General features: G+C 43.0%; 1 protein-coding gene and 2 long non-coding RNA genes across 3 annotated transcripts; all 3 read right to left on the bottom strand.

The window, feature by feature from the left end:
* Nucleotides 1-15,907: 15,907 nt before the first annotated feature.
* LOC132453780 (uncharacterized) lies at nucleotides 15,908-20,388 on the bottom strand. The gene is made up of 10 exons (XM_060046715.1): nucleotides 20,337-20,388; nucleotides 20,012-20,077; nucleotides 19,736-19,834; nucleotides 19,190-19,514; nucleotides 18,745-19,030; nucleotides 18,166-18,402; nucleotides 17,834-17,925; nucleotides 17,029-17,228; nucleotides 16,728-16,892; nucleotides 15,908-16,583 (listed from the first exon to the last, which is right to left on the bottom strand). The coding sequence occupies exons 4-10, from the start codon at nucleotides 19,433-19,435 to the stop codon at nucleotides 16,298-16,300; spliced, it is 1,512 nt and encodes a 503-aa protein (XP_059902698.1). The 5' UTR covers nucleotides 19,436-19,514; nucleotides 19,736-19,834; nucleotides 20,012-20,077; nucleotides 20,337-20,388; the 3' UTR covers nucleotides 15,908-16,297.
* Nucleotides 20,389-20,687: 299 nt separating this feature from the next.
* LOC132453679 (uncharacterized) lies at nucleotides 20,688-21,252 on the bottom strand. Its single transcript, XR_009524770.1, has 3 exons — nucleotides 21,193-21,252; nucleotides 21,041-21,094; nucleotides 20,688-20,742 (listed from the first exon to the last, which is right to left on the bottom strand). It is a non-coding gene; the product is annotated as an uncharacterized LOC132453679 (long non-coding RNA).
* A 186-nt stretch (nucleotides 21,253-21,438) lies between these two features.
* LOC132453384 (uncharacterized) lies at nucleotides 21,439-22,959 on the bottom strand. The gene is made up of 4 exons (XR_009524683.1): nucleotides 22,245-22,959; nucleotides 21,987-22,052; nucleotides 21,801-21,854; nucleotides 21,439-21,702 (listed from the first exon to the last, which is right to left on the bottom strand). It is a non-coding gene; the product is annotated as an uncharacterized LOC132453384 (long non-coding RNA).
* Nucleotides 22,960-22,988: the final 29 nt, after the last annotated feature.

The following is a 22,988-nucleotide window of genomic DNA, read 5'->3' as shown; positions in this document are numbered from 1 at the left end:
TCTGGCACTCAGTGTAGACTCACGAAACATTCGTGAGTCATACACAGACCCAGGCCACTTCGCTTCCACATTATTTATCATGTGGGCTGCGTCACATATGATCTTCACAGTGGAGAACAGTAATTAGCTGTATAGTGAAGCATATTTCATTTGGAATGTTAAAGGCTACTATTTAGGCCTACCTGTACATTAATGCTGTGGACAGATTTCCAATTCACATAATCTCCTTCATTTATTGAAGGAGCTATGATAGGAATGTGAGTGCCATCTATGCAGCCAATCACACCTGGAAACCCTAAAATATATCAAATTGACTGATTAGTGCTTCAAGTCTCAAAGCTTTATGACATAAATGAATTACTGCTTAGACTGATACCTGCAATTCTGTGGAACTCTTCTTTGAGAAGTCTGGTTGGTCTGTGACTTGGGAACACTACAAACGTGCATAGTAGCCTTTTCAGTGCAAGTGTCACATTTCGGACAGCCCGACAGACAGTTTCCTTGGACACATGCTCTGCATCACCGACGTTATGCAAAAAACTGCCATTGGGAAAAAAACGAAGTGCAAGACAAAGAATTTGCTCAGAACTGAGCGTGTCCACGATGTGTCATGTGAGCGATGTGAGGGCTGAGAATATTGTTTATATAAATTATTGATGATGCAGAGAAACGGAAACGCTCAAACAGGTAGCTACTCATCAGGGAACGATAAAACATCCAAGTATCTGCGCCTCGACATCAACTGGCTCTTCAATAAAAGGACACGCCATGTCTGCCAGTGCCTTCAGTCTGCAGGCTTCAACTTAAGAGCAGGAGAAACTCGGGGTTAGTTGAAGAAAACCTGCCAGCGAGCAGGTTAGGTTCACGGAGTATGTTGCCAGGGTAACTGACTCAGAGTAAAGCTGAACTGGCTTTGTGAAACTGAAAAACCAGAGTTTCCCTCATCTCAGGGTTAACTAACTCAGAGTTTTCACTAAACCTGCTTTCTGAAACGGGCCCCGGCTCTCTGTTTTATTGCTGTGTATAAACACACACACGCACGCACACACGCACACACGCACAAACGCACGCACGCACGCACACACACACTTCCAAGATCCTACACCTCCCAGCGTCCTCTCTTCCTTCCTCTTCCTGGTGTTACGTATTTTAAGAATCTAAGCTACCCACACATAGGCCCAATGAAGCAGGACCAAACATATAAGCCGTAAATACCATACATAGCCACAAGGGGAGCAAGACCTTACTGAAGGCTGTAATAAATACTTTAGCCACAGAAGGCAGCACCGCAGACCAGGCGAGAAAGCCGAGGATTATTTCACATCGGCTCCCCCCACTACTTCCGGACCGCGCTGTTCAGACAATTAAAAGCCTACAGATCGAGCATTGGCTTCAGAAACTTCTCGGCAGCTCTTGGACAGGGGTTAGGTCTATTGATCAGCTAGGAGTCGCTCAGCACGTGTTTAGAATACATCTTCAATCTCTCTTTGCTTCAGAGTATCAGTTTACCATACCGAAAATACTTTATACTAAATAAAGTCTCTTTAAAGCTATTCCTTTGGATTCGATTACTTTCCTTGAAGAACTCTGCACTGGGAATTTAGCCAATCAGATATGTTGTTTACTGTTACATCCACCAATGAAATCAAACAGAATCAACCTTTCTCCGTCCGTCGGGACATTTTGTGCGACTCCACACTCCACTGTGTTGCTTTCTTGTTCGTATGTTTATCAAAGTAGTTTTCTTAATGGCTTGACAACACAATGCTGTTCATGTTGTTGGCTACAATAATAAATCTGCTGGATTAGTCTACAAAATGCCATGAAGAAATGTCTGTGAACGAGTCCTAGTGTAGGATATGCGCCATGCTGTGTCCTCCATATGTTCACCCTCCACTCCCTCATGCTGTTTCCTCCTCTATCCACAAGTTTCCTGGGTTGGTTTCTGAGGAAACGTTTGTGGGCCACACTTCCGGCTGCCCACTGCGCCTCATCAGCTGGTAGGCTAATCACATCACTGTATATCAGGAGTTTTCAAAGTGTGAGAGAGTGAGCCCCCCCTCAGAGAAAAAAATCAGCTTTTTTTCTAAAGACCTGTGTTTGGAAAGCTATCTTAATTATTTTACACATTTTAAACATCTCTGATCATAATTTTTAAACATTTGAAACATATTTTTTAAACATTTGAAACATATTTTTTAAACATATTTTTGAAACATTTTAAACATATTTCTGAAACATTACAACATCTTTGTGCGTTTTTAAACACATTTCTTAACACAATCAAACAACTTCATCTAAGCATGTTTTAGCTTAACCTTTTTTAAATACATTTGAACATCTTAATCTGTGTAAACTGCCAGTTAACACAGATTCATTCAGGGTCCCCGACTCTGAATTTTCAGAGTCGAATCAGATCTGCTTTTTCAGTCCAGAGATTCGACTATTCGGCGGGGTTTGTTTACTGGCGTTGCTATGGTGACCTACATTATTATAAGCAACTGAAAACGATGCCGGTTTGAAACTAAAACTGTGATTCTGAAAAAAGTATAAATGCTATCAAAATCCCGTTTGGATAGTATTGAAGATACAAGTGTGTAGATTTGTTCAATGGTTTGAACGATGGTAAACGGTTGAAAAATGAATGAGTTACGATGTCTAGAAGTAGGTGTATCAGAATGGGCAGACGTCTTCAATGAAAACAGCTGAAAACGAAGCGGTATGAAACTAAAACGGTGGTTCTGAAGAAATTTTAAATGATATCGAAATTCTGTTTCGATATTATTGAAGATACAAGTGTGTAAATTTGTTAAATGGTTTGCACGAAGATAAACGGTTGAAAATTGATTTAGTTAGGTTACTTCTACAGTTGAAGTACGATTGATGATTTGAATATCGACTTTCAGGTTTTTCTTCGGGTTTATTTTTTTCTCACGTCGCGCCCCCCCTGAAGAACTCTGGCGCCCCCCACAGTTTGAAAACCACTGCTGTATATAGTCGCTCTTTTGCTGAATAAAATTATGGCTTTAAAATGGTTGGGAACAACGTGTGTTGTTCGAGGATGTACTTACAACCGGACAAAACTAAATAATTGGTTGAAATCTGGGTGTTTTGACCACAAGTCGAAAACAAAAGCAGAGCGTTAGCCATTTTTTTACTTTGTCTTCCCATACAGTAACTGCGGAGGGCAAAGGTATAATTATGTTGCCATTCTTTAACTCGGTGAGGTTGTGTTCCCACATTGTAATAATAATACTAATAATACATTTTATTTATAATGCACTTTATATTCAAGAATCTCAAAGTGCTTCAGAGAAAAAAAAAAAAAAACTATTAAAAGGGGGAACCTCAAAGAAAGTTTAGCTAAATGCTCTTTTAAAGAGATGGGTTTTGAGGTTCCGTTTAAAAAGAGCTGTAGTCTGTGGAGCCCTCAGGTAGTCAGGGAGGGCGTTCCATAGTCTAGGGGCAATGAATAATAATGAATGAATGACAGACGGCGATTGTTTACATCGATCTTGTGGTAACCGGTAATGAAGCCCACAATTGGCACAAAGCATCACAGGCCGGTGGAAACTTGTGGATATTTTCAGTCTCCTCTCCCCCTTGCTGTGTCCTCCTCTATATGTTCAGTCTCAGCTTCAGGATCAATCACTGAGCTAAGGACTATCAATCACTACCTGACTCACGCCCTAACCAGGCAGGACTAATTTAATTGTACGTCATGAGCGACTTGAGCGACCAAAGCGAACAGAAATATTCGCAGCAAAACCTTGTGAGCGACCAAAGCGTCTTTGACGCTTTGGTCGCTCCTGGTGTGGACGTACGGTTATGGAGATGTTCTCTCTCCTTGATAGTTATTGCTAGAAATGTTTTTTTGTCCACCACGGATGATCCGCTGGTTATGTGTACTAAACAAGCATACTGAACCAACGTTTACACCGTACATTAGCAACCATAGGAAATGGATCAATCAAGACTACATAGGTTAGGTTTGATTGCAGTTTTATATGATGTTTCAAGTTGTGGTGTTATAGTTGTAGTTACTTGACTACTTGACTGATAATTCAAATTGAACAGCAAGCTAACATCAAAGACTGTTCTTAGATTGATACATAGTCTTATCTCATGGAAAAAATGTAAAGTAAAAGCAAATCAAAGTTTATAAGATGTCAATACCACCCTGCTCATATCATGTAGGAATAACAACGACCATGTTGTGAGTAGGATGTGGGCCACCAGTGAGTGGTGGTCTGGGAACGAGGGCTGGGGGGCTTCTTCCCTCAGGTTTGCTCAGCGGCAGGCTGGGGGCTTCTGCCCTCAGGCCGGCTCAGCGGCGAGCAGCGAGAGCGTTGGGTTTAGAGGCATGCTGGGAGATGTACTTCAAGTACCGGTGCATGAATTTTTGAACCAACCTGTTGCTGGTCCCTGAAGTCCTCCCCTCTAGCATTGCTCTGCACCGCTCTCTGTCCCTAAGCCCTGCACAGCGAGAGTGAACGCACAAGGCTGTTCTCAAGAAAACAACTTCTCTTATTATTATTCAGGGTTTTCCGTATGCTGCATGGAATGTTTAAAACCAACCATATCCACATGTCATTTGACGCCTACAAAGCAGGTATACAGTCTAAAAAAAAAACGCTAGATGTGAACGCGGCCTTAGGCCGCGTTCACATCTAGCGTTTTTTGTAATAGGGAAAAGTTGAGCCAACCGTTTTTTCAACAAAAAAAAAAGCTGGCAGCTTTTTTGGCCCTAAATGCGCCGAGAGCGTTTTTTCTATTGCCTAGCAACGAACCCATTCTAGACCCGACGTTACCCGCCTACTATGTATCCAGGATAGAGCCCATTAGACATGTTGTAGATCTCAACATGTTCTGTAATTAAAACTATTAATCGCTCCACCGGCACTTTCCCGAGTGCCATTGTTTCTTGTTTTGACAGTTGAGAGTTTCCTTCGTGACGAAGTGTCAATGTTCCACTTGTGATTGGTCAGTTGCCCAAAAGACGCCTGACGTCGGCCGCTTTCTTCCTGAAAGTTGAACTTTTTTCAACGCTCCGTATGGCAGAAAAAAACGCTGGGAGAGGCGTTTAAATAAGCGGCCGTGACTTTTTCCAGAAACGCTCTGCTCCATAGGAATATAATGTAAAACAAGCGCTGGCAGATTTAAAAAAACGCTAGATGTGAACGCGGCCTTAGGCTGGAAGCGCCTGCTGATGCAAATATATATAAAGGAAGCAAATGTGTACATTTGTAGTCTTCTTTTTGTACAACATGCAAGATGAATTGTGGGTGAAATGTAAGCATGCAGTGACCCAGCTCGAGGTGTCTCCATGCAGAGCCTCCGCATGCAGGGTCTGGAATGGCTCTCACAGTATATGATGCAGTATAAAACCTCCTTATATATGTCTGCTGCCAAGACACACTTGGTGGTGGACCTGGCCCCCAGTGCTGGGTTCCGCTCTTACCCTTCATATCCAGCATCAGACTTTCCACCATCACTGCCTTCTTCTCAAAGGGTCATACAGACTTCAGCAATTTGAATCTGTAAAGCGTTATTTGACAATGAAGGAATTATTCGAGCAAAGGTTTTTTCATCTGCAGTCTTTTAAGAGTATGATTCCAACAAGAGGGTGATTTACTTTATCCACAGATGTACTAATTAATTTGCATAAACAATTTGCTGTTATAAACCAGACTAGAGCTGTGAATGTTGTGAATGAAGCTCTTGCCTGTTCTTCATTTTGTTGAGGGACGACATATGAATGGAGTATAATTAAGGTGTGTAATTAAGGTGGTGCGGATATCTCCTTTCCGGAACTATAGAAATCCAGGGAAACATATGTGAGCTATTGAAAGTAAAGACTTTTTAACGTGCCGTGATCTGGGATCAACCAGCTCTGTACAGTAGTTAGCTGGTGTTAGATAATTTAGATAATCAGCAGAACATCAGGATTAATCTTTACCAGTTGTTCCAGATGAGAACGGACGCCTGATGCTATAGGGCTCTTTGAATTCCTCCACCCTCAAGGTGGGCTTAATTTCTTTGCTGTAGCAGTGAGACTTTTGACCCCTCCGGCGGGCTAATGCTGACCTTATGGAATATTACAGATTGATTTGTAGACTTTACATCGTAAAAATGGATCTTATGTTTTCACAGGGTCTGTGTTGAATATGATTTAACATTCATAGGCACCAGGCCGCCCATGTATCTTTGTTTAGTTTTGAATATGAATGAACATGTTGCTTCAGAGGCATGTGTCTTTGTTTGGTTGATCAGTTTGTTTGGTGGTGTGCTCCTAAAGGAAGCTGTTTCTCTGGGTAAGAGGACCACAGTTTGTTTGGTGGTGTGCTCCTAAAGGAAGCTGTTTCTCTGGGTTAGAGGACCACAGTGTGTTTGGAGGTGTGCTCCTAAAGGAGGCTGTTTCTCTGAGTTAGAGGACCACATTGTGTTTGGTGGTGTGCTCTCTCCATCCCCTGATCCTGCTTAATGAAATCCTTGTTCCGCTGAGTTCTTCCACTCTATTAATGTTTTTTTGTTATATTTTTACTGCTCTTTTGAGGTCAACTCTGTTATTTGATGTAATTATTTATTCACTTTTTTCTGAAGTTAAAGGCACCCAGTGCAACTTTCGAGGCCAAAATGAACATTAAATTTCTAGTTTTTTTTACACGTAGTATATTTCAATAACTCCCTACCATTACATATCGACATTCAAGGAGCGAAGATGAGACGTCGTTGTGTGGTGAGAACTGATATAAAATCGTAAACAAAAACAATGGGCGCCATTTTCTTTATTTATTGCGATCTCACAAAAATAAACAAGATTCCAGTCGGCAATCCTCGGAACAAGACCGATGAGTCCCGAACGCTTCCGGAGATTCTAAAATGTGATCCTGTCACTGGTTCTGTTTGCCAATGCGCAAATTGTTTTCTAAGTGTACATACTTTACGATACGCACCCACATTCAAATTTTGTACCATTTTGTACCGTTTTGTGCCGTTTTGTACCGTTTTGTGCTGCTTTTTCTGCGCCTGTGGTCTCATTTCTGTAAGGATGGCACATCGTCCTCCCCGAGCTACAAAGCAGAAAGCCCTGGAGGGTTTTCACCTGATGGAGGAAGATTCCAGCAACGAGGTATGTAGAAAAGTTTTGTTTTCTAACTTCTGCGTGGACCGTAACGTTATGTGTTGTCATCGATCACCGGTCTCACTTAGTATTCTCTAATAGATATGAGTAGATAAAGTAGATTACTTACCTGTCAACCACCTTCAGTTCCGATTTGATAAGTTTTCCCATTTGTATAAGTTTGTTTTCATGGAAGTACCGATTTGATGAATTTTGCGTCCAGCAAGCCATTTTTTGGGGGAGATTTATAGCATCTACCGTGGAAAATAGAAGCCAGGCGGCAATTTACCCGCCGATATTCCCTAATAGTACAGCGGTTAAGCCCTCAAATCAAGGGGAATTGTGCACTTTTTGAAAGAAACATGACATTTCTACCATAGTTAGGTTATACCATTAGGTTCATTTTCAGATTTGGAGGGAAGTCAGATTTGACCTCTGAGGCCCGGTAGAGGTCAAATCCAAAATGGCCGCCATTAATATTCAAAAGTGCCTCACGTTGGAACCAAACACAGTAGAAAAACACTTAAGGTGTCATTTCCCACTAACTTTTGGGTGCCCATTCTGTATCTGATACATTTGAAACCACCAGAATTCAAGAAAATGCATTTATGTAAAGGTCAATGTAAAAAAAAACATAAAAATATTCATTTTTTATGTACCCCAATTAATTTCTTTGTTGTCTCTGTATTATTCAGTTATTAGTTGTTATTTCATGAGATGTGTGGCTAATTTAATTCCTTCACAGCACAGAATTATCCACAGGTCTAGCCACTATAGTCTTTAACAGTAAGAAGCAGGCACGGAACATGGATTCACCAAGCTCAGCACATACAAGGCACACCCGAGAAACTCCACTCCCTCTATATCTGTCCCTCAAGATCCATGCAGTTACACGAAGTAGGGGGCTAATTGACACACTGTTCAATCTGGGATTGTGTGTTTCTTATGACAGGCTGCTGCAAATCACATCAGACATTGCCAATGGTGTCTGCCAGCAATTTAGGATGGAGGATGTTGTGTGCCCAACAAAGTTGCGCCATGGACTGTTTACAACAGGAGCTGTGGACAACATAGACCATAATCCAAGTTCTGCAACAGCCAAAGATTCCTTCCACGGCACCGGCATCTCACTTATGCAGCATCTGTCACACACACAAAGCGGAACTGATCGCGGTGTGCTAGTGATTAGTCAAAATGGCTCTTCCACCAAGTCAGTGACACCTCTGCCAACAGCCTACACAGTCGTGCCACCAGCTACCCTCCGGACAAAGGAATTCAGTGTGCCACCTGTACAAGGTCCTGTGAGACCTTCCACCCTCCTGGTTTCTACAGCCGCCACAGAGGATGAGTATGCATGGCTCAGAAAAGTCAAGACAGCTGTTGAAACATCTACCATTGATGGCATGATATCATGGTCTGCCTACCACGCTGATGTTCACCAAGCCATCATCCCTCCTGCAGCAATCAACGCATTATTGCCTCTCTTTCTTGACAATGCACATTCAGTAGCAATGATTCGGCACTCTATGGAAATCATTAAAAGAGCAGTTCAAAATGTGAACCCTGGTCAGATTCCTGTCCTTGCTGCTGACCAACCACTGTATGCTCTCGCTAAACAAATACAGTGGTCCTGGCCAGACACTTATGGAGAAGATCACTTTGTGATCATGTTTGGTGGTCTACATATTGAAATGGCCATGTTGAAGTTGCTGGGAGACTGGCTAGAAGGCAGTGGCTGGACCAATGCCCTGGTCCAGGCTGACATTGCAAGTTCTGGAACAGCCAATTCCTTCATACATGCCAAACATGTCACCAAGACCCGCCATGCACACCAGGTCACGGCTGCAAGTCTCTATACACTCCTGCAACAAGCGTACAATGAAGAGTGCATATCTGATGATAAAGATGTCATGCCACCTATCAGTCTATCTTTTGAGGAGTGGTGCATTCAGCAAGCAAAGGCCAGTGTTCACTTTGACTACTGGCATAAGACCCTGTCATTGCAGCTTCTCGTTCTGCGGTACATCAGGTCCATTCGTGAAGGCAACTTCCAGCTGTACGTTGAATCCCTGACACAGATCATGCCCTGGATGTTCGCCCTAGATCACACACACTACAGCAGATGGCTTTCTGTACACATCCGTGATATGATGACTCTTGCAGACAGACACCCAGCAGTCCTAGCAGAATTCATGTCCGGACATTTCGTGGTGCACAAAACCAGCAACCAGTTCTCTGCAATGGCACTTGACCAGTGCCATGAACAGAACAATGCCATGGTCAAAGGTTCTGGTGGGGCTATCGGACTGACTGGAAATCCAGGAGCACTCAGACGCTGGATGGTGGCAGGACCAGAAATCGCCAGGATCACTAAAGAGTTTGAAGAACAGGCAACAAACCAAAAACATGGACTCAGTGACTCAAGACACCATGAACAGCAACCTGGAGTGCAAAGTGCGTTGTTTTTTTTCGGCGATCCTGGTGAGGAATATGCCCTGGTCAACCTGCTAAGCTGTCTCTACTGTCTCGTGGATTTTCTGCACTGCCTCCCAGCTCTTCCCCAGATGCGTCGGGTCCGTACCTAGCTGCTAACAGGCAAACATCACTCAACATCAGGTTTGATGTTGACGTACTTCGCCCCACAGCTGCTGAAGTACAACAATCGCTCCATCCCACCCTGTATTTCCACCATTAAGCAGCTAGGACTATTGCGTAGACCTCGATATATCCACAGAGGCTCAGGGAGAAACTTTATTTATGGTCAGCCTGCCGGCTTCATCACATCCATTAGGTCCGCTGAGACGGCTGAGGGCAAAAGACATAACATCGCGAGATCCCCGCACTCCCGGCTGGATAGATTTCATGGAGTGGATTCCAACCTGCGCGGAGTGGATTTTAAGGCTCTGCGACCTGTACAGAGAATAACTCCACAGTCACTGGTTAAATTTGAACTTTTCAACACTCAATCCTTGAATAATAAATCCAGCTTGATTGAAGAGCATATCAGGGAAAAAGGACTTGACTTCATGTGTCTAACAGAAACCTGGCACCAGCCAGAGGTTTACTCTGCCCTAAACGAAGCCTGTCCCCCAGGCTACAGTTACTTGGAGGCAGCCCGCAGAACTGGACGCGGTGGTGGCCTAGCTGTCATCCACAAACAGGACCTGGAGTTGTCCCCCATGGTGCTGCCTACAACTTCCTCCTTTGAATGTCTTGCATTCACATTCAAGCCCCCCCATCCCATGACTGTTCTACTCATATACAGGCCCCCTAAACCCAACTCTGCTTTCATCCCGGAAATGTCTGATCTCCTCACAACACTCTGTACTACCTCTGCCAATACCATCATTCTGGGTGATTTAAATATTCATGTTGACACCCCCTCATGCCAGCCCGCTGCTGATTTTCTTCAGCTGCTAGACTCCCTCAACCTACAACAACATGTTGATGCCCCCACACACTCCAGAGGACACACAATTGACCTGGTCATCTCAAACTCCGCCCCCATCAGCAACCTACAGGTCTATGATCTTGGCGTCTCGGATCACAGAGTTGTGTCAATGGAGCTCCCTTTTCCTTCCTCCCACACCAAACCAAAGCGGCAGATCCACTTCAGGAATGTGAAAAATATCAACATGGATGCCCTGGCCCTGGACCTTCAACATCTCTCCTCTGGCTCAACTGACTCCCTCTCTGTTGCTGACTCAGTGGACTTATACAACCAGTCCCTGAGCAGTCTCCTGGATCTCCACGCCCCCTTAACATCGAGGTCAGTCTCCTTCTCGCGCTCCGCACCCTGGTACACCAGTGAACTACGTACAATGAAGGCTGCTGGGCGTGTCCTTGAGCGGCGACTCAAGGCCTCTGGTCTGACCGTTCACAAACAGGCATACAGGGAACACAGGAGGGCATATGCTGAAGCCCTGAATAATGCACGGTCCAGGTTCTATTCCGCAATAATCAACAATAGCCCTGGTAACTCCAAACAGCTCTTTTCAACTGTCCATCACCTTCTCAAACCCCCTTTACCATCCCAATCTGATGTCACCACGGAGAGGTGCAACATGCACATCAACTTTTTTAAACAAAAAGTGAATAACATCCGCTCACACCTCTCCATCACTACTGCCCTGCCCCTTCAAACTGCTGACCCACCGATTGACTCTGTCCAGACCCTCTGCTCCTTCTCCAGCATCACAAAGGAAGAGGTGGAGGACGTCATCAGGAAAATGAAGCCATCCACCTGTGCACTAGACCCCTTCCCTACAGCTCTGCTGAAGGCCAACATCTCTGCTGTCTCTCCACTCATCACCAATATCATTAACCACTCCCTCCTGGCCGGCCATATCCCATCTGCATTAAAAACTGCTGTCATCAGACCAACATTAAAAAAACCTACCCTTGATCCAGAAGTCCTCTCCAACTACAGGCCCATCTCAAATCTCCCATTTCTGTCAAAAGTTCTGGAAAAAACAGTTGCAGCACAACTCCAGGATCACCTCATACAACATCACTTGTTTGAAAAATTCCAGTCTGGTTTCCGCTATGGCCACAGTACAGAAACAGCCTTGGTCAGGGTCACAAATGACCTCCTGATGGCAGCAGACACCGGCTCCCCATCTCTCCTCATCCTCCTGGACTTAACAGCTGCTTTTGATACGGTTGACCACAATATTCTCCTTCACCGCCTGCAATACACCATTGGACTATCAGGAAATGTAAAGAACTGGTTCACCTCGTACCTCACTGACAGAACTGAGCACGTTGCCCTGGGCAAAGCAAAATCACACACCAACAACGTCACCTGCGGTGTCCCCCAGGGCTCGGTGTTGGGCCCCACACTGTTCTCACTGTACATGCTCCCCCTGGGTAGTGTCATTAGCAGGCATGGCTTGTCTTACCACTGCTATGCTGATGATACACAGCTCTACATCAGGACAACCCCCACTTCTTCTGCCCCTCTGCCAACATCCACACTGACCACCTGCCTGGAGGAGATAGAGGCGTGGATGAAGCTCAACTTCCTACAACTTAACAGCCATAAAACGGAAGCCATCCTTGTTGGCACGCCACATCAGCTCCGCTCCCCCACCATCACCAATATCACCTTCTCTGGCAAAAACGTCCCCCTTTCCACATCCGTCACCAACCTCGGTGTTAAAATGGACCCACAACTTAATTTTGACACCCACATCAAACACCTCTGTAAGACAGCTTTATACCACCTCAGGAACATCGCCAAACTCCGCCAATCACTCACCCTGGCTGATGCAGAGAAGCTCGTCCATGCCTTTGTCTCCTCCAGGTTGGACTACTGCAATGCACTCCTCATTGGGATCCCTGGCAAGAGCATCCAGAGGCTCCAATACATTCAAAACAGTGCTGCCAGGGTCCTGATGAGGGTGCGCAAGCATGACCACATCACCCCCATCCTGAAATCACTGCACTGGCTCCCTGTCTCACTCAGAATTGAGTACAAGGTCTCCCTCCTCACCCACCAGTGCCTTCACGGACTTGCCCCCCTCTACCTTCAGGAACTCCTCACCCCCCCGACAAACTCACGTACACTCCGTTCAGGTTCCACTCACACCCTCCAAACCCGACATACGAAGCTGTGCACCATGGGTGATCGGGCCTTTTCTGCTGCTGCCCCTAGACTATGGAACGCCCTCCCTGACCACCTGAGGGCTCCACAGACTACAGCTCTTTTTAAACGGAACCTCAAAACCCATCTCTTTAAAAGAGCATTCAGCTAAACTTTCTTTGAGGTTCCCCCTTTTTTAATAGTTTTTTTTTTTTTTTTTCTCTGAAGCACTTTGAGATTCTTGAATATAAAGTGCAGTATAAATAAAATGTATTATTATTATTATTATTATTATTATCTGCTTCACTGCCTGGAGTCAAATCTGCCCGAAAACAAGAGTGTTCCTGAGACTGATGCAGTAATTCTAGATGGTGCAGTTGTGGTTCAAATGCTGAATCCAAATCAAGAACATTTCAAGAGTATGGAGAAACAGTGTTTGTACCATACATCTCTGCTCAACTAGAGGTAGGCGACCGTGTTGACCTTGTCTGGGATGTATACCTATCTGCCAGCCTGAAAGCCTCAACAAGACAAAAGAGGGGAAACGGCATGAGGAAAAGGGTTGCTCCCCTTACTGTGATGCCCAAGAACTGGAAAGACTTCCTTCGGTGTGATGAAAACAAAACAGAGTTGTTTTCCTTCCTGGCCCGGGAATCCATTAATCTGCCTGTAGTCCTCTGCTCTCCTGCTGACTTATGTGTGGCCCGCCTTGCCCCATGTTCGCAAGAAGAGGCTGACACTCGGCTACTTCTGCATGTGGCAGATGCTGTGCAGAAAGGTTGTAAGAAGGTGACCATACGTACCGTTGATACGGATGTGGTGGTGTTGGCAGTGGCTTCTTTTAGCAAAATAGCTCCTGATGAACTATGGATTTCCTTTGGTGTTGGGTCAAGTTTCCGGTTTATCGCTATTCACGAAATGGTTGCCACAATGACTCCTATCAAGTGCCTGACTCTCCCTGTCTTTCATGCTTTCACTGGATGTGACACTGTGTCTGCATTTGCTGGCCGTGGAAAGAAGACTGCCTGGGAGACATGGAAGTCTTTCCCAGAGGTCAGTGATGCTTTCCAGGAACTCCTATGCATGCCAAGTGAGGTCAGTGTAGAGTCCATGTTACTGCTGGAACGATTTGTGGTGCTCATGTATGACCGAACCAGCGAGAGCATGGAAGTGAATGATGCCAGGAAACAGCTTTTCTCCCAGAAGTCCAGGAGTTTAGAAAACATCCCTCCAACCCAGGCTGCCCTCAAACAGCACATCAAGCGTACTTGCTTTCAGACGAACATCTGGAACCAGTCACTGGTCCTGGATCCAGAGATGCCAGAGCCATCTGACTGGGGCTGGACAAAGGAAACCACTGGTTGGCAGCCACTCTGGACCACTCTCACTGAAGCAGCAAAGTCTTGCCATGAGCTGATCCGCTGTAACTGCCAGAAAGGGTGCACTGGACGGTGCTCCTGTCTCAAAGCTGCACTTAAATGTACAGATCTCTGTTTTTGTTCTGGAGACTTTTAAGATAAAAAAAAATGAATTATTTAAAAGTTAAATAATAAATCAGTTAATTATAATAATAAATAAATACTATTATTGGCATCACAATTACTGTTGTTATTTTGGAAATAAACAACCATTTTGCACCGTTCACCTCCCTATGTCTGCATGATTTGACCTCCATATTGATTTAAATGCATTTTCTTGAATTCTGGTGGTTTCAAATGTATCAGATACAGAATGGGCACCCAAAAGTTAGTGGGAAATGACACCTTAAGTGTTTTTCTACTGTGTTTGGTTCCAACGTGAGGCACTTTTGAATATTATTGGCGGCCATTTTGGATTTGACCTCTACCGGGCCTCAGAGGTCAAATCTGACTTCCCTCCAAATCTGAAAATGAACCTCATGGTATAACCTAACTATGGTAGAAGTTTCATGTTTCTTTCAAAAAGTGGACAATTTTCATGGTTATCCGCTGTACTATAAAGTCTACGCTTCGAACCTAATGTAAACAACAGTGGAGTTTAGCATTTCAATGACCCTGTCACCTTTCTCGGTCGAGTGCTAATTATGGAAGATCTGAACCACACCAATATAAAAACAAGAGAATGCATATTGCCCTTTATCCGACCGCCAAACTTAGTAACTATAGATGAAAACCTATAAACATGATAATCACTTATTAGGCCCGATTTACATTACTGTTCTGCACATCGTACAGCAATTTCAAAGTGTAAAGCGGGCCTTACTTTTCATCTTGAATCATTCTAGTACCCTTTCTCATTCATCTTTTACTGTCTGGTCTAGGTCAATCTGGGGCCACAAAGGGCATTTGCCCGACACATGGCAGAGAGGGTATCATCAGGTCCGGCCACTGAACCACTTCTACACATGGACATGTCCTCTGCGTATATGTCCTTAATTGAGATGGACAGTGATGAGAGCAATCTCGACAGTGCCAGAAGTGGAGGAGAAAGTGAAAGAGGAGCCAGCAGAGGAGCAAGGGGAAGAGGTGCAAGAAGTGGCGCAAGGGGACGAGGGGCAAGGAGAGGAAGAAGGCAATACAACCCCCCACTAGCATCGGTGGAGGAAAGGCACAGGGTCCAGAGACTAAGGGACGGCAGAGTCAAAAGAATAAAGGTGATGCTGGCTAAAAAACATTTAAACATGTATCATTTGGAACATATAATTGCATTGATCATACTTGTCATTTCCAATATCATTGGTACTAATAGATTATTTTCTCTTAGGAGCTAATAGATGAGATGAGAGAGGAGGAGGCCAAGGCACTACTACTGAAGGTAGTTGAGAAGCAGCCTGCTGTCATTTTCGACATCGTTGATGTTGGGGTGGAGAGGAGGCGTGCTGGCAGGGCTGCTGGAGCTGAGGGTGGAGGGGCTGGAGCTGAGGGTGGAGGGGCTGGAGCTGAGGGTGGAGGGGCTGGAGCTGAGGGCGGTGGGGATGGAGCCGAGGGCGGTGGGGATGGACCTGAATGGTGCACATGCCATCAATGTCAGGACATGCCGACCGACCTTGAGAGGAAGTGTTGTGGTGGAGGGCCAAGGTCATGCCTATCTAGACTTCCAGTAAGTGACACTAGTTGTAAACATCTGTTGTTCTATTCTTTTCAATTACATACATCACATGTGTTATTATCATTACTCATGTTGACAATTACTTGACAAGACAGTAGGAAAACTTGAACAGTAGGCAATTTAATATTTGGCAGTACATGTCATATATGTCAGTACATATCATAAAAAAAGCACAGTGTTGACCTAAGCATGATCTTTTTCAGGACATGGATTTGTACATTCTGGACAACGGTACCCTGAGGCTGGCCAGAATGTACAGGAATGACATTCTGGCCTTGCAGGACGTCCAGGAGCCTGGGGAAGACAACAGAGTTCCGGCATGCTGCCTACAGACAGTTTGTACTGTGGCAGTATGGGCGCCTGGGAGAGGGCAATAGAGTTGTGATACCCAGTTGTTGTGTGTGGAGGATCAGAAACACTTTTCCTGACCCACAAGGCCAATACAAAGGTTACCGACAAACCCGACTGTAATATCTACCTACCTACCCTACAATAACAGAAAACTATGACAATCCCAAAAACGTTGAAGACTCCCCTGCAGACTCATCTATCCTGGACCTGTGCTCCAGGACCAGCACATTGGTTGGGACTGGTGGCACTCTGGGCAGAAGACCGAGCCTCCTAGGATCAGTCTCTGACATTGGCTGCTTCCTGCTCATTCCCTTTCCCAAGTCAATCCTTTCATCCAAGATTTCTGCCTGCAGGTCTGTGATGTATGTGTATTTCTTTGGCTCCCTCGAAACGTAGATAGACCACCTATCTGACTTCTTCTGGAAGCGTCTCTTGTACCTAAAGACATAAACAGTGTACCTCATTTCTATGTCAGTTTTAAGGGGCCAACATTGCAAAGTAAATAATAGATGTTCTGCACATAACTGCTTTAACCATTGAGTCAGCGGAGTGACATAGGCAAGAGAAAACATATGTACTTACTTGATATCCCCATCTTTTGTCTTCCACACTGCCCTGTCTTTGTGTTCGTTGTAATCTAGGGCTGCCAACTTGCAACGGGCTTCGTAGACTGGGGGGCTGAAACCATACCTCTTTGAGGCATACATCAGGATGTGGTTTTGGAACGACTCCAGATCAGAGGTTGTTCTGTAAGTATAAGTCAAATATTAGGTAACTTAGCATGTGAGAGCATATGTGTTTGAGAGTGAGGTATTTCATGTGACTCTCTTTGTTGCGTATGGAAAAGGGCATATCTTGCATCAAGATATGCAATCACTCTCACCGGAAGCGCAGGTACTTGTAAATTGTCTTCAGCCATCTCGGATTCATGATGATGGCGGTTAGCTTCTTGTGGGCTGGAGAACCAGGCACAAGCCAGGTTTTGGTCCGAGGGGTCTCCTCTGTGATCGGGTCATGGTCACAAGCTCCAAGATCCCATTGGTGTTCATCACACACATGGTGCAAGACACCAGTCCACAGTGCCTAGTAGCAAATAAAACAACCCATGAATACTTGAATTGAGTACAGTTACACATGAAAATGATACACATGTAAAAGGTCAGCACATCTTTAACTGCATTTAGTATACTAGTGATAACAGATTATTATTTTTTTAATACTTGAATCAGTGCTTGGAAGATAGCATTTCATATTGACTGTGATGCAAGCTTTTTGCTGACAGCATATAGAAATGTGCCATGACATTTGTTGTCATTTAATTCAATTTGGCCCTTTTTTAGATATGTATAAAATTCAGTACTCACAATGAATTCCTTATAGGTGTTTGCACGCTTACACACCCACCAGAAGTGGTTGATGATGTCCCTTGTCCACTGCTTTAAGTCGGTGCATGCCTTCTCTTGTCCAGCCTAGTGCAACAAAAGAAAAAGTATCCCAAGTTACTTACTAATCAGAATAGCCATTTTAAGGATAGCTGTCTTTCTTGCTATGAGTATCACGTATTTGCCCTTTCAACATTTTAAGCATGTAAAGGCTGCTTAGATTGCTATAATGAAGAAGTGTCTATGTCTGTCTGCTAGGTATTAAAACTATGATTGATGTATGATATTCTTGTGATGTATACTTACTGCCAATAGTTTTTTCATCAGGTTTTTTGCTCCGTGCCAGACATCCAGTGAATGGAAGATGTACTTCCTGCCATACTTCCCCTTGTCAGCGTCTGTTTATGAGAAATAAAAATAATGTTCCCTTTGAATCATTTCTGATCTTTTGGAATTTTTTAAGGTTGACATCCTAAGATTCCTAAGAAACATAATTCCTACACTTTAGATTGACAGGTTGAATTCTTCTAATTTTAGATATTCAATGAAATGGGACCGTCAATAGAAATCTGTATTGCACCATATTAAGAAATGTCCTGGGTAATTTGGTTCACATTCTACAGTTTCACTGCACTTACTCATCATTGCACCAATCTGTGGGTGTGCGTCAGTGCTCACCTCTTTGACCGGCACATCTGCTTCAAGCAGAAAGTCCATCGCTTTTTCGAAGCCCTTCTTCTCCATTATTGCAGACTTTCTGTCTGTTTCCCTCTTATCAACAACTTCGAGGGCGACGATGGCTCTTGTCTTTTCATCCATGACAGTGTAAGTGCAGTATTGTGCACAATGGCCAGGGGAATCCATCCTTCCGTCTCCTGTGTATCAATCATGCAAGAAATTAAATATGTTAAGGCAGCAATTTAAAGACTTTGAATTACATGTATTTGAATAATGGCAAAAGATAATTCTATACAGACAGATTAATGGTTACGCAGCTTTTAGGTATACTTAATTTCTCCCAGTAATAAAACAAAATACAGATATCAGGCAATACATTATTACAATAGTTATCCTTAAAAAATGGCATGGACAAAAAAAGGAATAATTTCAATCTTCATTGCCACTTTTTGACATGTAACAGTTTTACCTTCTATTACAACATCTTGTCCACAGTCATGCACAAGGAAAATAACATAATTCTGGACTTCTTTACATACCAAGCAGAACAACACTGTTCCTCCTCTTCATCTCGGGAATGAGGGCATTCAGTTGTCTTTTCCAGAATCTGTCGATTACCGGCACACAGTACTGCAACTGGATCTTGCGAAAAGTTGAGTCGCACACACAACCTAAGTACATGAACTTGAACATTAGGCTTATCTTGCTGTAATTGTTGCCTGACAACAATAAACTGGAAGACAGCATGAAATCCCCCCCCTGCAAACCATATTTGAATGTGGGCTGACTGCACCACCTCCAGAGAAGGTGTCCATCACTGCAGTACTGCAGAAAAAGAGTAAACAAAACAGGTATAGATAAGAGGTTGTAAATTCAGCTTTCTAATAATGGGAAAAAGTAATGCAGGTGCAGCAAAACCAGTTAGACATAACAATTGAACATAAAAAGCAAGTTGTTCATTGACTGACAAAAAGTGTGGCCTACCCATTTAAGGACCATTCCGCTGCCAACAGATTTGGTCACTGGGTCAGGGCCAAGGCGTACGGTACTTGTGCATTCTGGCTCTCTGGACTTCATCTCTTCTGGAAGGTGCAGCAGGAAGGTGACGAGTTGCAGCAGGTTTTTTTTGTAAACGATGAAACACTGCTCATCCTTGATGTCTCTAGAGTGGTTGACCTTGACCTCGTCCGGAAACTCGATGTCATCATCATCCTCCTCTCCTCCCTGCATGTCATGATCAAACACCTCCTCCCCAGGTGTGATGACTCCATATGTTTCCACATCCCTACCGAAAAGGGTGGATGTAGTCCTGGAATATACCGGAGATAAGATATGTTGGAAAGAAAATTGATCAAGGCAAATTATCTTAATTACCTTTTGATTTTAAGTACAAATGTACATGCCCTTGAATGCTCACAATGGACAGGCTGAGTTCTGTTGCATTTAGTCATCATATCTGAAACATTCAACCCTATTTCTCATGAAAGAATACTATAATCTACTTCACACACAGGCACAAAAGAACCTTACCTGATTGTAAAGTCAGGGTCTTTCACTACGTTGTCAGTGTATTCCTCCTCATCCTCTGTCCACTCCTCATCCTCAAAGTCAAAGTCGACAGTCGAAATCCTGGAAAGCAATAATGTCAAATGATCAAAGTGAGCCTGTGTGTTTGATTCAAGTATCTACTTCGGAATCAAAACATGGCATAAAGCAAATGTTGATAACAGACCATGCAAAATACTTTATACATCATGATAATAACAATAACAGTAACAGGAGAAGTAAAAGATGCTATCCACTTACTGGGTGTTTTCCAGCGCATTGATCTCCTTTTCATTGTCAGGGTCATTAACGAGAAGATGGGAGATGCTGTATGGTACAAGTGATTTTAGAAAAAAAGGACCACATATTTTTTTTCAACATTTTTCTTTGACAATTACAAACATTATGGTCTTATTTGTGATGATTAAGAAATGTCTGCATGCTCTAATACACAAACAATAATGCTATTAGAAAACTGATTTTGTTATGTGAACAATTAAATCTGAAAATAGATGTCAGACATGACTTTATATTAAAATACTAGTATACTGATATTATGTCATCTTCAAAAAGAAAGAAATAGTACCTGCTCTCTACAGACTGCAGCTCTGGCTCTATGCCTGATATTGACAAGTCTTCCCTGCAAGACAACAGATTGTGTTATGTGAACAATTAAATCTGAAAATAGATGTGAGACATGACTTTATAGTAAAATACTAGTATACTGATATTATGTCATCTTCAAAAAGAAAGAAATAGTACCTGCTCTCTACAGACTGCAGCTCTGGCTCTATGCCTGATATTGACAAGTCTTCGCTGCAAGACAACAGATTGTGTTATGTGAACAATTAAATCTGAAAATAGATGTCAGACATGACTTTATAGTAAAATACTAGTATACTGGTATTATGTCATCTTCAAAAAGAAAGAAATAGTACCTGCTCTCTACAGACTGCAGCTCTGGCTCTATGCCTGATATTGACAAGTCTTCCCTGCAAGACAACAGATTGTGTTATGTGAACAATTAAATCTGAAAATAGATGCGAGACATGACTTTATAGTAAAATACTAGTATACTGATATTATGTCATCTTCAAAAAGAAAGAAATAGTACCTGCTCTCTACAGACTGCAGCTCTGGCTCTATGCCTGATATTGACAAGTCTTCGCTGCAAGACAACAGATTGTGTTATGTGAACAATTAAATCTGAAAATAGATGTCAGACATGACTTTATAGTAAAATACTAGTATACTGATATTATGTCATCTTCAAAAAGAAAGAAATAGCACCTGCTCTCTACAGACTGCAGCTCTGGCTCTATGCATGACAATGTCAAGTCTTCCCTGCAAGAAAACAGATTGTGTTATGGTTATGGTTAGACTTACTAGTAAAATACTAGTATACTGATATTGTGTCATCTTCAAAAAGAAAGAAATAGTACCTGCTCTCTACAGACTGCAGCTCTGGCTCTATGCATGACAATGTCAAGTCTTCCCTGCAAGAAAACAGATTGTGTTATGGTTATGGTTAGACTTACTAGTAAAATACTAGTATACTGATATTGTGTCATCTTCAAAAAGAAAGAAATAGTACCTGCTCTCTACAGACTGCAGCTCTGGCTCTATGCATGAAAATGTCAAGTCTTCCCTGCAAGAAAACAGATTGTGTTATGGTTATGGTTAGACTTACTAGTAAAATACTAGTATACTGATATTGTGTCATCTTCAAAAAGAAAGAAATAGTACCTGCTCTCTACAGACTGCAGCTCTGGCTCTATGCATGACAATGTCAAGTCTTCCCTGCAAGAAAACAGATTGTGTTATGGTTATGGTTAGACTTACTAGTAAAATACTAGTATACTGATATTGTGTCATCTTCAAAAAGAAAGAAATAGTACCTGCTCTCTACAGACTGCAGCTCTGGCTCTATGCATGACAATGTCAAGTCTTCCCTGCAAGAAAACAGATTGTGTTATGGTTATGGTTAGACTTTATAGTAAAATAATAGTATACTGATATTATGTCATCTTCAAAAAGAAAGAGATAGTACCTGCTCTCTACAGACTGCAGCTCTGGCTCTATGCATGATATTGTCAAGTCTTCCCTAAAACACAGATGTTGTTATTACTAGTAAGTTAAAATCAAAATCTCCAAAGCTCATCTCTGACTGTGCCAAATACTTTATATATCACGATAATAACAGTAACAGGAGAAGTAAAAGATGCTATCCACTTACTGGGTGTTTTCCAGCACATTGCTCTCCTTTTCATTTCCAGGGTCATTGACGAGAGGTTGGGAGATGCTGTATGGTACAAGTGATTTCAGAAAAAAGAACCACATGCATGCTCTACATGTGCATCATATTATAATGTACTATTGTATCTGATTAATGTTTGCAATTAGTAAGGAATCCTAAATCAGCAACAATTTCATCATAAACCTAGGCTAAAGCATTGTTACAAATACAACATTGAATACAGCACTTATTACTTACAAAGCTGTACCACTTTCTGAGTGTCCACTCACACTGGACACATCGTCAAAACGCGGGGGCTGCCATGTGGCCTGTGGACTGGACGACCTTGGAACACTGTTGATGGCGGTGGGCTGACCTGTCGCCTGAAAACTGTTCATAAACCATACATTCGTTTCTTTAGTTAGTTTTGTTTCGTTAGTACTTACATGCCTGTAATTGAATACAGTTTTCAGTAATTACAAACATGTCCAACAGCACACGCGCAAGTTCGCTGTCCCTGTTCATCCCGAGCTTCTCTCTTAAATTCCTCCATTCGACAAATGTGTCGCCCAAGAACACACGACGCCCAAGCATCTTATAAAACTTCTTTTTTTCTCTCTGGTGTCGTGAAAAGACGAGGTCGACCACGCTTTCTATTCGGCTTCGCCATCGTCGCTGAACAACTTCGATCCGCCATCTTGTAAATAGCGACGTCACGTGTTCGGAACTTCGGAAAACTCCGAGGCTTGCCGACTGGAATCCTGTTTATTTTTTGTAGGTTACAATAAATAAAGAACATGGTGCACATTGTTTTTGTTTACGATTTTCTATCAGTTCTCACCACACAACGACGTCTCATCTTCGCTCCTTGAATGTCGATATGTAATGGTAGGGAGTTATTGAAATATACTACGTGTAAAAAAAACTAGAAATTTAATGTTCATTTTGGCCTCGAAAGTTGCACTGGGTGCCTTTAATAATTAAAATAAACTGGCTATGATT

This window comes from Gadus macrocephalus, chromosome 3 (genome assembly GCF_031168955.1).
Source record: "Gadus macrocephalus chromosome 3, ASM3116895v1".
In the NCBI taxonomy this organism is placed as follows: Eukaryota; Metazoa; Chordata; class Actinopteri; order Gadiformes; family Gadidae; genus Gadus; species Gadus macrocephalus.
Note: the sequence above shows the minus strand (reverse complement) of the source record. Positions and strands in the feature narration are given on the sequence as shown.

Bases quoted from the DNA above. Each gene is read 5' to 3' on its own strand.
- LOC132453780 (XM_060046715.1), bottom strand. From the start codon at position 19,435: ATGCAGGGAGGAGAGGAGGATGATGATGACATCGAGTTTCCGGACGAG. The intron at 18,403-18,744 runs GTATGTAAAGAA...ATTGATACACAG, and splicing joins GAACAGTGTTGTTCTGCTTG to GAGACGGAAGGATGGATTCC. The intron at 16,893-17,028 runs GTGAGAGTGATT...TTATACTTACAG, and splicing joins TACAAGTACCTGCGCTTCCG to AACAACCTCTGATCTGGAGT.